This window comes from Microtus oregoni, unplaced genomic scaffold, assembly GCF_018167655.1.
Source record: "Microtus oregoni isolate MIOR12 unplaced genomic scaffold, Mior012 000007F_ref0000211, whole genome shotgun sequence".
NCBI lineage: Eukaryota > Metazoa > Chordata > Mammalia > Rodentia > Cricetidae > Microtus > Microtus oregoni.
In genome coordinates this window covers 23,997,610-24,010,158 of record NW_024543066.1, presented here as the reverse complement: position 1 = coordinate 24,010,158, position 12,549 = coordinate 23,997,610, and the positions used below count along the sequence as shown (strand labels likewise).

The 12,549-nt window shown below is 47.0% G+C and overlaps 1 protein-coding gene across 1 annotated transcript in view; it reads left to right on the top strand.

The window, feature by feature from the left end:
• Positions 1–12,549, top strand: part of Arhgef4 (Rho guanine nucleotide exchange factor 4) — a 96,739-nt gene that overhangs the window by 27,609 nt on the left and 56,581 nt on the right. The window contains 1 exon segment of the mRNA XM_041655975.1: positions 4,108–4,237. Coding sequence (XP_041511909.1) covers positions 4,108–4,237 — 130 coding nt within the window.

Below are 12,549 nucleotides of genomic sequence, written 5' to 3'. Positions count from 1 at the left end.
TTGGCAGGTTTACTTGATGTTTGTGTCAGAGGGGAGGACTGTGTAAATGTTCTTATTCCCTGACCATCTACTCAACTCTAGACTGTCGTTCAGACGACTGGGAAAGAAAGATTAGTGAGGAAGGGAGAGAGAGCACTGGACCCCTGAGTTCTAGGCTGCCATGCAGATTGTGTAGGAGAAGACCGGCAAGGAAGGAAGAGAGAGTGCTGTGTCCCTGGCCCCCAAAACCTTTGCGTTTCATTTGTTTAAAATTTTATAATTTCTTCTTCCCATTTCCTCATATTGTCATCCTTAACCTGAAGTGTATGTGGGAAGGGGCTAATGCCAAACACTGTTGTATGATTTCTTCAATGTCCCAGCCATGTTTTACACAGATAAGTCATGTTTGTTGTATATTTGAATGTATATATAATTCTGTACACTGCCTTTACCTTTGATCTTGGATTCTGTACTTTTGTTCCCTTTGTCTGGGCTATCTTCTCTATTGGTCAGTCTGTGTCTTCAAGATTAATGTCATGATGAGTCTGCATTTTAGGAAAGGAACAGGAGGAAGAGGGAAACCAAGTTGGCTTGTAATCCCAGTGAATCAGAAAGCTAAGGCAGAAGGATTGGTATAGATCAGGGTCAGCCTGGGCTTCAGAGTGAGTTCAAGGCTAGCCTTGGCAACTTAGTGAAATTCTTTCTCAAAATAAAAAGTAAAAAGATGGCTGGGGTTATAGCTAAGTGGTGGAGAATTTGCCTAACATGCAGTAGGTTCTAGGTTCAATCCAGTTAACAACACACACAAATACATGTATGCAAACACACACGAGGAGTAAGAAAATCCAGCTGTGACTCTCACTTGTCAACACTAAGAAAATGAAGAACCAAACTCCATTGTGTTTGCCACCTGCTTCTTAGCAAACATGGGTCATTTCAAAACCCAAATGCATTTCATTAAATCTGGATTATTAAGACCCCTCTAAAGCAGGGTGTGGTCTGACCCTGGTTTCTACCCAGTCACTACCACACTGCTGTCCTGGCTTGGACTCGCTCCTGCAAGTGCATGGCCTCAGAGAAGCATCTCATCCCCTCCCCTGAAATCCCCAGTTATATGATGAGTAAAGAATTGCTTTGTTATATTTTTCAATCTGGGCATAGTGGCACATACCTTCACTCCCAGCAGGTGGATCTCTGTGAGTTCCAGGATAGCCAGGGCTACAAGGAGAGATTCTGCCTCAAAAATATTTTTTTTCTTGTTTTCCATGGGTATATAAAAAAGACAATAAACATTTTATTGGTAGGCAGGAAGAAAGGACAGTAGTACCTGACATGTGCTCTTTAAGGGCTTCAGTGGCTGATGTTACTGGCTCAGAACTTCACCTCCTTTTCTCGGTCTATCCTGCTTACCTCATACCCAGCTACAAGCCCAGATGAATCTTCTCGGTGTTCTAGACTTGGTCATGTTAGCTCTTCCTTTGAACCCCAGCCTGTTCTCACTGCAACATTGGTGAGCAGCCTGTCGTTGCACCAGAGGCTTGTCCCCACCCTTCCTGCAGAGAGCAAGCTTCTACCCACCAGCATAGTTGGACTCCTGTGAGTATCCTCTTCTGGGTGCAGGTAGCTGAACTCTCATCGTATAGCTAGCTCTCTGAGCCTCTTCTTATAGAGATCCTGATTCATCCAAGATGATTCCACTCTGCTGATCTAGTCACCTTCCAACAGCTCTGCTCCTTGAACCAGCATAGTGGGGCATCGGATCAATTTTGGGGATAGTGGGGATTTAGCAGATCAATTTTGAAGAGACAACATCATCTTGTACCTGGGATGTGAACTAGGATTAGAATTGAAGTTCAGTTTTGCATTCATTGACTCAGTGGTTATTCTGGTTCATCCACATAGATGAGTCTAGAAAGCTCAGGATCTGTGAGACTCAAAATGAAGGGAATGAGCATCACTGATGCTGGAGATGAAATACCCTCTGGGAGTCCATTTTCAAGCAAGAAAGGAAGTGGAACCCAGAGAAATGCCTCCGAGACTCAATTATAAAGGCAGTTGTTAGCCTGCCCCCAGAAGATTTCATCACCAGTAGAGTGGTTATTGCTTTGTGTTTGGTTGTTCTCTAGCTGGTTTCAAAAGTCTTTTGTCTTTAGTTTACCAACCTGCTTATTTAAGGGCTGGAGAAATGGCTCAGTGGTTATGAGCACTGGCTGCTCTTCCAGAGGACCCAGGTTTGGTTCCCAGCACCCAAATAAGGCAGCTCACAACTGTCTGTAACTTCAGTTCTAGGTTATCCAGTGCACTCTTCTGAATTACTCAGACATCTGTGTGCATATAAGTTCATACAGGCGCGCACACACACACACACACACACACACATAAATACATACATACACACACAAAATCATAAATCAATAAATCTCCAAAACTATTTGTTTACAGTGCTCCTTGGAACAGACAGGCTGGTATTTCTTTATTTGAACTTTTCTGAGCCCTGTATTTGTATGTCAATATCTTTTATCCCATCTGGGAAGATTTTAGCTATTATTTCTTTCTGTGTGTGTGGTTTACCATATGTTCTTCTTACTCTATTTTTATTGAAAGTAGTTATTTTACAATGTATTCTGATCATGGTTTCTCCTGCCTTGTCTCCTCCAGAGTCTCTCCAATTCCATGCCTTCTTTCTCTCTCTTCCTAAGAGAACATGTAGATGTGAAAGATGAACAACCAAGGATAAAACAAAAGGAACTAACAACAAAAAACAGAAACTAAGAAAGTGTAAGAAATGCAGCCAAACACACAACCCAAAAGAAATCTTCAAAATGAAAACCATAATATACAAAGAGCCAGCAAGGTTAAATAAATAAAAAGCCCAAACATATTTATATTTGGGGGTAAGGGTTACCTCGCTTAGGATGATTCTTTTTTCTAGTTCTATTAATTTACCTGAGAACTTCATTTTTTTAAAAAAAAAGCAGAGTGATATTTCATTATGTAAATGTACTACATTTTCCTATCTGTTCACCCATTGACAGATATCGAGGCTATTTCTAATTTCTGGCTGTTCTGAATAGAGCAACACTGAACATTGGATGTGCAAGTGTCTCTCTGTAGTAGGAAGGAGAGTTCTTTGGGTAGATGCCCAAGAGTCGTATATCTGGGTCTTGAGGTAGATCTATTCCCAGCCTCCTGAGGAACCGCCACAGTGGTTTTTATGGCATTAGCTATTAGCTATTAGTTTTCGGCATCAGGCTTTTCATTCTCCTCTAGGACCACTCTGACCCAATGCCTGATAAAAGCAATTTGAGGGAGAAGAATTTGTTTCAACTTAAGAATTGGAAAAGAAATTCACTATGGAGTGGGGGGACACATGGCAGCAAGTATTTTAGGTCATAGTGTGCCCACAGTGAAGAAGCAGAGAGAAATAAATGTTCAGCTTGCTTCCTCCTTTTAACTCAGAATTGGGGCCCCAAGCCATAGGATGGCTGCATTTAGGGTGGTTCTTCCCACCTCAACAAATCCTACCTTAGACAGGCCTGCACAGATGTGCTCAGAGATTTGTCTCCAAGGAGGTTCTAGATCCTGTCAAGTTGGCAGTCAATATCACAAGTCCTATGCTAGGGGACTCTGGCCTCATTCTGGTAACCCAGTTAAGTTCAGACCACATGCTTTTGCTGGCCTTGACTGGCTGTTTCTTATGTTAGACCAGGTCTGCAGGCACCTGCAATGCCACTGAGACACCCACTGAGCCGTCTCACCGGCCTTATGAATTGCATTTTATTAAACTTCCCTCCAAACAATAAGTTTTCAGTAAATTAACTTTTTGGGAGGAGAGGGGGGAACTATAAGGCTGTCTGGGGTGGTGCCTGAAGCCTCCTCTGCAGACCTTACCCCACACAGTTAGTGGCAATCTGTCCCACCATGGCCTGCAGACCTCACACTCAGACTCCGGGAGTCACCTCCCTCATAGATTTTGGTATAAACCATACCTCCTGGAGCAGTGTGCACTCCGGCTGTGGATGCTGCCCCGGAAAGAGTCTGGGCAACTAGAGAAGTTAAGAGTGGGCACTAATAATAGCCTATGCTCTGTTTCTTCATTTGCCTTCTGCCTCTTGCCTCCTACCCCAGTGCTGGAAGAAGACACTCACCACCTCGCCAGAGTCTCTGCACCTCCCTAGAAGAAGAAGCCACCTGCTCTCCCAGAGTGCCCCAGTGGGACTGGACTGCAGAGGCTGGCTGGAGCCGATGCCTGATACCGGTGAGCTTTATGTCTTTCTTTTGTTATATCCCTGGGTGTGACGTCAAGGACAGGGTGAGTGCTATGTCTACTTGTCAGGGAGAAGCAGCCCAAAGGTGAGAGGGATTGACAGTTGTCCCACCCCTTCAACTATCAAGGACTTCCTAGTACCCAGAGAAGGGGCATGGTCAGCATTGGGCAGGTGCTATGCTTGAGTCCCCAGGCCTGGCTCTGAAAGGTCTCAGGTTTGATCTCAAGAGGGCACTGATTTGCTCTTTGGGGTAAGATATGTATTCGAAGAATAATTAACATCAGGGAACAGCATGGTGGGGGCCGTGAGGAGAGCTGAAGCCTATGCAGCAGAGCGAGGGTCTCTTCTCACAGGCCTCAGAGGAAGCGGGTATTCCATGCCATGTGGTTGATGAGCATCTGCAGTACATGGTTGTAGAGAAAACACCCACATGGTTTGCTGTCTCAAATCTAGCCAACGGTGCCTCCCTTCCTTGAGTTTTACCTTGGGGGCCTCTTGATTCCTTTCCCCAAACTAAACAGCATCATATTATATATTCATTCACAAAAGGGCTGAATCATGCAGAGGGGCAGAGTGCCCCAAATGAGCCAGGCGTGACCTCTTCCAGCACAGGTGCCATTTTCCTTAGCCATATCTGGAGGCAGGGGCTGGGTGCTGAGAGATGCTCCCAGGTCCCTGACAAACAGACAGATTTAGAGACTGTATTCCTAAGCAGGTGTGTGTTATGTATGCGCAATCAGGGACACTCAGCTGGCTGCCAGGGAGGCAGGTTTGTAAGATGGGTCAACCAGGGCAAAGCCCTAAACAGAATTTAAAAAAACAAAAAACAAAACAAAACCAAAAAAACCTCAAAACCAAAAACACACATTCCCTTTTGCCAGGTGTGGCAGGGGCGGGGGGCACCCAGGCTGTTAGTCAAGACCATTAAGGGTGAAGGGTGGTCCAACCTAAAAGTAGCATTTGCCTACAGGAACGCACAGCTGTCTCAGCAGGCCTGGGTCTTGAGCTCACAATCCAATGTGTGCATGCTGGGCCCTGAGCCCTGGCAAGGTTTGGGCTTTCTGTCAGCAAAGGGGCCTGCTGAGACTGCGGACACAAACTATTAACAAACGAAGTTACAAGAAAGCATCTGCTATCTGCTGAAATAATGGCTTTCAAGGAAAAGCTATTTTCTCCTATGGTCCCTCTGTGAAGTGATGGAATCACTTAGAAAACTGGGAGGGGGGGTATGGAGACGGGCAGTTAGTAAAGTACTCAAGTGTAGACCTGAGCTTGATCCCCAGAACCCAGATGAAAAGCTTGATGTGGTTGCACACACATGTAATCCCTACACTGGGGAGGCAGAAACAGTGGGGCTCACTGGCCAGCCAGCCTAGCCTGCCTGGTGAGCCCTAAGCCAATGAAAAAAGTAAACCTGTCCAGACGCATTTGTAAATCAACTGAAAAGCCACAAACAGGAGAAAATCCTTAAGCTCCAGGAGGGCACCAGAACACATCTAAGAAAGTGAGAGACGAGACTTACAGGTCCTGTGAGGGCAGAGGACAGATAAGACCAGGGAAAAGGGAAAGGAGATGAAGCAAATTCTCCCACCAGAACCGAGTAGGGAAAAGATCAAAAGAAGTTAAATGTGAGTGGTTTGGAAGGCAGAAAAGCAAGAACTGGAGCAGCAATAATTGAGGGAAGAAAAGGAAGCTTAGCTAAGCTAAATCCTGAGATCCAAGGCTCTCCCACATCAACTGCAAGACAAGGTGGCTGGAACTATCACCCCTTTGTGACAACCGAGATAGAATGGGGGGGGGGGTGTATCTCTAGAAAGTGTAACCAGCTCTAGCTCTGGTTACAAAGCAATTGCCATTGCTATCATCTTCATTATGATGATTATTTTTTAATTAATTGATTTATGTGTATGGCTGTGTTGTCTTCGTGTATGTCTGTACACCATGTGTGTGCCCAGTGTACTGGAGGCCAGAAGAAGAGTGTTGGATCCTGAGTCTAAAGATAGTTGTGAGCTGTCCTGTGCGTGCTGGGAACCAAACCCTGGGTTCTTTGGAAGAGCATCTACTGCTCTTAACCGCTGAGCCATCTCTCCAACCTCGACACTTATTACTTTAGTACATGCTCAAGGTAGGGACCCCACCCACATCAGAGCGGCTTTATTTTAATTCTGCACAAATTTATCAGCCAATGATTTCAAACAGTGCTCTGAAATACCTGTCAATTGTGAAGGTTTCAGGTTATAAGAAGGGGATGAGCTCAAGGGTCAGGGCCAGCTTTGACGATAGATCATTTGATGAGAAAGGGTGCTCTTTCTCACAGCTGTCTCTCCCAAATCTTCACGCACATGTGTGCATGTGCTGTGCACATCTAATGCACGTGGCTGTGGGTATGAAAGCGCATCCAGGTGGACATCAACCTTGAGTATTGTTTCCTGTCTGCCGTCCACCTTGTATTTAAAGACTGGCACACTCACTGGGAACTGGAACTCACTGCTGAAGTAAGGCTGGCTGGTCAGTAAGCCCCAGGGGTCTGCCTGTCACTGCCTCCCTTGTTCTGAGACTTTCAAACACATGCCGGATGCCCAGCTTTCACTATGGGCTGGGGGTTGAACTCAGGTCCTCTAGTTTGCACAATGAGCACTTTCTTGACTGCTACCTCAATGGCCTTAGTAGGTGAAATTCTGCCATTTGCTTATCCTTCTCCACCACTGGATTCTTGGCCAGTAGCAATACAATAACAAAAAATGAGTAGGAGTATCTATACTCATATCTGACACAGTGGGCATCAAACTGAAAGTAGTCAGAAAGGGACACAGGTCATCATCACATATGATGAGAGGATCGATCCATCACGATGATATAACAATAGTTAAGTATGCATACACACAGCACATTGGTGCAGTCAATATTATAAATCAAATGCCATTACACACAAATGTCTAAAATATATCCAGATACAATCCCCATAGGTAATCAATATCCACCTCTCACCAATCAATGAACCATCCAGACAAAAGGGTCAGCTAAGAACCTTCAGAATGACTCTGCGCCCACAGGTCACATGACTTAGAAGACACCCACAGCATGTTCCCTCCCACCATCTGCAGTGTGCATGTTCTTCTCAGCAGCCAGTGGAGTTTTCTTGCGGGTTAGACTCCTTATTGAGTATCCTTATAAATTCATTGTGCTTAACCTGATGTGGTTCTGCTAACCCTGTTTCTGTTTGACCATCGGTGTGGCACAATGCTGTCTTCTGTTAACTATGGTTTCCTTTGGCTCTGTGGACAGACTTCCATTGGCTGCATGGTTTTTGTTGGTGTTGGTGGTTTTGGCTTTTGTTTTTCCTGACAAATGCTATGTGAGCACTCTGACATGAAGTATCAGGGGTCCGGGTGCTTCATCCTCAGTAGGGTCATATGTTCCTGTTCCTTCACGTGTTCCATTTTTGTTGTTGTTGGAAACGGAGTATTTTAAGAAGTGTATTGTATCAATGCTGAGCACTGCTCTCATTTCCTTGCTTAATAACTAGGCAATTGTTTTAGGGACCTTTCTTTCACTTTCCACAGCACGAAGCCGCTCAGGCTCAGCAGGTGCCATTCTCATGTGCCCAGTTACCAGATGACAGTGGCTTTGCTGGGGCTTTCTCCTCCCTCTTCTCAGACTTGACCAAATTGTTAAACTGTGCTAAGTGGCAGCTGGCTGCTCTATTATTTTCAGTATTGTTCCTGAAAGACAAATATCATTTAAGTAATCCAATCAAACTCTGGTTTGTTTGTAAGAATGTGTTCTCAGATTAGGATTTGGCGTTTGACTCTAGGTGGAACATTTTAGCTGTCTTTTATCTAATTCCCTCTAGTAGGGTTAGTTTAGGCCGACTCATTGCATCCTTGAATCCCCTCCCCCCGACCCGTTCCCTTCACAAAACCTCTACTGTTCTTGAAGGCACCTTTAAGCTTATACTTCGCCATGCTCTGTTACAAATGTGATCAGTCCCTATGGGAAGAAGCATGGAGCTGTTATGTAGCCAGCTTTTCCTCCTTAGGCAGAAAAATCTTGGAGCCAGAAATGCCACAGACTCCACCTCCCTTACTGAATTGTCAACGGATATTCTTGAATTTGTTTTCTTTATTTCTATTACGGCTCCAGAGGCTGTAAAGGTGTTTATAAGTTACTCTCGCTTGCTACCCTGAAATTGGCTCAAGTCTCCTGTTCTTACAGCCTGTCAGTGAGGGGCTCAGAGGAGATAAACTGGACGGCAACGCTTGTCACATCTTGTCTAAGTCCATGCCTTCAACTTCTTGTCATAGCCCAGCAGTTGTGTTTTGTGCTGCACACAGTAGGTTCACAGTAACACTTGCCCGTGGTGGCAATGGTATTCCAGTGTCTGGGAATCCTCCAAGGGAAAAAGAAGAGGAATAATAGCTACACAATGGTCCAAGTAAGGGTGGGAAGCCTTAGGCCAATTCCGTCGCTCCCTGGGAACATGACCTTTGCTTATTCCCCACTCCTCCCTGGGAACATGACCTTTGCTTATTCCCCATTTCATTTAAATTTAATTGTAACACATGGATAATAATAGTACACATTAGGTAATATTGTGTGGACATTCCATGGAACGTGCCTAATGTATGTTTATTAAGTGCCAGACAACATTTCAGGTGTTGCACATAAGATCGGTTACTTTTTTATTCTGTAACAAAATGCCTGGTGAGGAACAGCTCAAGGAAGGCTTGTTTAGATCATGGTTCAAGGGTGCAGTCCATCACAGTGGGGAAGGCATGGCGGCCGGAGTGTGAGGCAGCTGGGCATAGTGCATTCAGTCAGGAAATGGAGAGCAATGATGGCTGGCGCTCAGGCTGTATTCTCCTCTTTATTCGGTCCAGGACTCTATCATGGAATGGTGTCATCAACATTTAGAGTGTTGCCCACCTCTATTAACCTAATCTACAGAACCCTCTCAGACATGTCCAGAGTCTGGGATCACACATCATCCCAGTTAGTTCCACAGCTATCCTGTGAGGTCGCTTAGCGGTTAACAGCACGGGCTGCTCTTCCGGAGGTCCTGAGTTCAATTTCCACCAACCACATGGTGACTCACAACCATTGGTTATGAGATTTAGCTCCCTGTTCTGGCCTGCAGGCATACATGCAGGCAGAACACTGTATACCTAATAAATAAATCTAAAAATAGAGAAGATAAAAGAAAGAAAACATCTCTGTTGTCCAGAAAGTTCAACGATCTACCCAAGGTTAAGGTTAAGGTTGGGGCAGATCTAGACTGAAGTCAAGATTGCTTCTTTCTGACCAGCGCTGTTATGGAAACCACCGACACATGGGGTTAATTTGAGAGAGATCAGACAGAAATGATCTTTAGGCTCGGACTGGTTCTAGCCTCTTCTGTTTCCACATGGAGCCTCCGACTAGTCACCCCTCCCCTCATCAAGCCGCATTCACCCTTCTGTGCTGCGCTTTCTGATACATGACGTCACTGTTAATTCAGACACATATACACATGAATGTATTCACATGCAGGAATAAACACACACTATGCACATGCTTCATTGAAAAATTTGTAGACCCTACTATGTGATAGCAAGGAACTTTCCCATTCACCTTAATACTGTCAGAAATGAAGCCTAAAAGCTTGACTGATGTCAAAGGGTTCATTAGACTTTAAGTAATTACCTAACATGGCAACCGAAGCGGGGCAGGGTTTATTTTTACTTAGTTTCAGAGACTTCAATCCTTGGCTGCTCAAATTCTGGGTGGGAGACAGGACATCACGGTGGCACAAGCATGTGGAGGATGACACCAGTGGACATGAAGCAGGAAAGGACCGGAGGCTTCCTAGGCATTCAAAGGCACCTCCCAGTGACCTACATCCCTCTGACGAGGCTGTGCCTCCTAAAGGCCCCATAACCTCCCAGACTGTACCACCAGATGGGGCATTCTTCAGACCATAACAGCGGGCTTGTGGAATCTCCCCACAGTGGGGCAGCAGCAACCTATGCTCCCTTAGACGCTGGAATAGGAAGCCCTGATATAAACGGCCATCATGGCTAGGGTCTTGGAAATGAACAGCTTCTTGTCCATGCAGGAGCTTTCACCTCCAGGGCCATCCATCCTTCTCCATAGCACAGCAGAGACCAGTTACCTGACTGAAACCCACTAAAGTCTCGGGGAGACCTGAAATGGCACTGGACTCGCTGTAGGCATGTGGTGTTCACTAGCTTATACAAGCTAGACTGCTCAAGCTGTAGGCATGTGGAGTTCGCTAGCTTATACAAGCTGCTGCCACCCAGCATGCAACCCTGCACCATACAGAGTACACTTCAGTCTCCTCCAAGCCTTAGCTCAAAACAGAAAAAAAAAAAGTCTCCTGCCTACCTGGCCTTTTGCTCAACTCCAGGCCCCATTCATCCCTCCATAGCTGCCCCACGGGACATGGAGCCTGTGGCTAGTGTTATACACACTCTGGGAACACTACTAGGCAAAGTGGCATAGCCTCACATCAGAAAAGGGATAAACAGGAGATGGCGATCCAGTGGGAGCAAGTTCTGAAAAGGGATAATTTTCATCTAGCTGAGGAAGGATGTGTACCAACATGTGAAAGCCAAAGGGGAACCAGTACCATAGACTGCAGAGAGAAGCGCGACTCGGGTCCAGTTTGTGCAAAAAGAACGAGCAAGGTAGCTACTGTGGCTGGAGCAGAGAAAGTAAGGGACAAGGGTGGTGGGGATGAGGCAGGGTGGTACAAGAAGTCAGTACAGCCATAGCTGTAAGCCTTAGGGCTCATCTGGGGTGTATAAAGAAGCATTGGAAGAAACCGGCGCCGGGAGAATGACCTGATGTGGTTTAGATACTCAAGCTCCCCTGGAAGCTCTGTGGTCAGCTTGAAACTGCCTTCCAGACACAGCAGAGTAATAGACAAACAACCAACCTTCATCTTGGAGGAAGAGCTGAAAGCCTTGTGCACAGACGGCAATATGGAGGGAGTGTGACTCATGCTGACAGAGGGTCCTTGTATATTTCTCCAGAGGACAACCTAGGAGAACACAGATGGTGACCCTCCATGCAGACAGACTAACTGGGGAAGCAGGATAAGGGAGCAACTGCTCTTCCCAAGGTCAAAGAAAGAAAGGAGGCAGTGTCCTGAAGTAGGGGAGCTGGGTATAAAGGGACCAGAAAGTGCACACGCTCTCCCTACATCCCCCAAACTAGCAAAAATAGACCAGGGACGGTGGCTAAGACACCCTCAAATGTCCAAGTGAAATCCAACACCAGTATCCCTCAGAGCTGGTAACTGACTTAGAACCCTGGAGGCCATCACCAAGCGTCCAGGGCATAGGGACTGGGATCTACGAACATACAAGGTTCCTGGTGGTGTGGCGCAAAGAACACGTGTCAGGGATGGGGGTGGCCGCAAGAAAGAAGGACAAGAACCTGCTCTTCTGCCTTGCCCGGTGTCGTCCTTGCCTGAAATGTCTGTAGAACTTTAGAGTGGATCTAGTTCCCTAAAACAAAGAATGCTATTGCTGAGAGAGGGTGAGAGGAGAGAAAGGAAGGAGGGGGTCAGTAGCTATGATCAACCTCTATCAGGACTTGCCCTCACACTTCTCAACTTCCAGGGGACACTAAGGTGGTTCCCGCCATCTTGCCTCTGATTTCATAATTAGTTGTCTCGCTGAAGGCTGCTCATCCTCCAGACATACTCCAAGAACCCGCACAAGGCCCCTAGAACGTCTGAGAAAATGCATCTGACTTCTTCTTGGAAAGGACAAGTAACCCCTGGCTCCTTGTCACCTGCCATCGTCATCTCCAGTTTTGTCTGTCACAGCGATATCAAACTGACATGAATTGTGACACTGTTTGAAAGGGTGGGTTAGTGTCCCCACTGCTGTCAGGAGGGTCGCGGTCACCGCTCACCTGTGTACGAGGGCGCACCTAGCGGGTGCGTCCCCTAGCCAGTGTGCGCTACTGTGGGGCCCCAGGTGCCACCTAGGGCTGCGGGGCCCCTTGCCGACACCTCGCAGGAACCGTTCTAGCCTTGGCGAAACGAGCCGCCCTTGCGCTCGCCCACACCGCAGTAGGGCGCCGCCTCCTCCCCGACGCCAGCGCGCCGATGCTGGTGGCCGTGTTGAGGACCCAGGGCGGCCCGGGGCCCGCGTCCGCGTCCCAGGTCTGCGTGCGCGCGGGCGAGAGCGCGCCGCCCGGCCGGCCGGCGACCCGCAGCGGGGCCCGCGCGCTCTGCGCCCTGCCGGGTGGCTGCCCAGCAGCCTGCGTTACGGGGTCCTGCGCCCGCGCC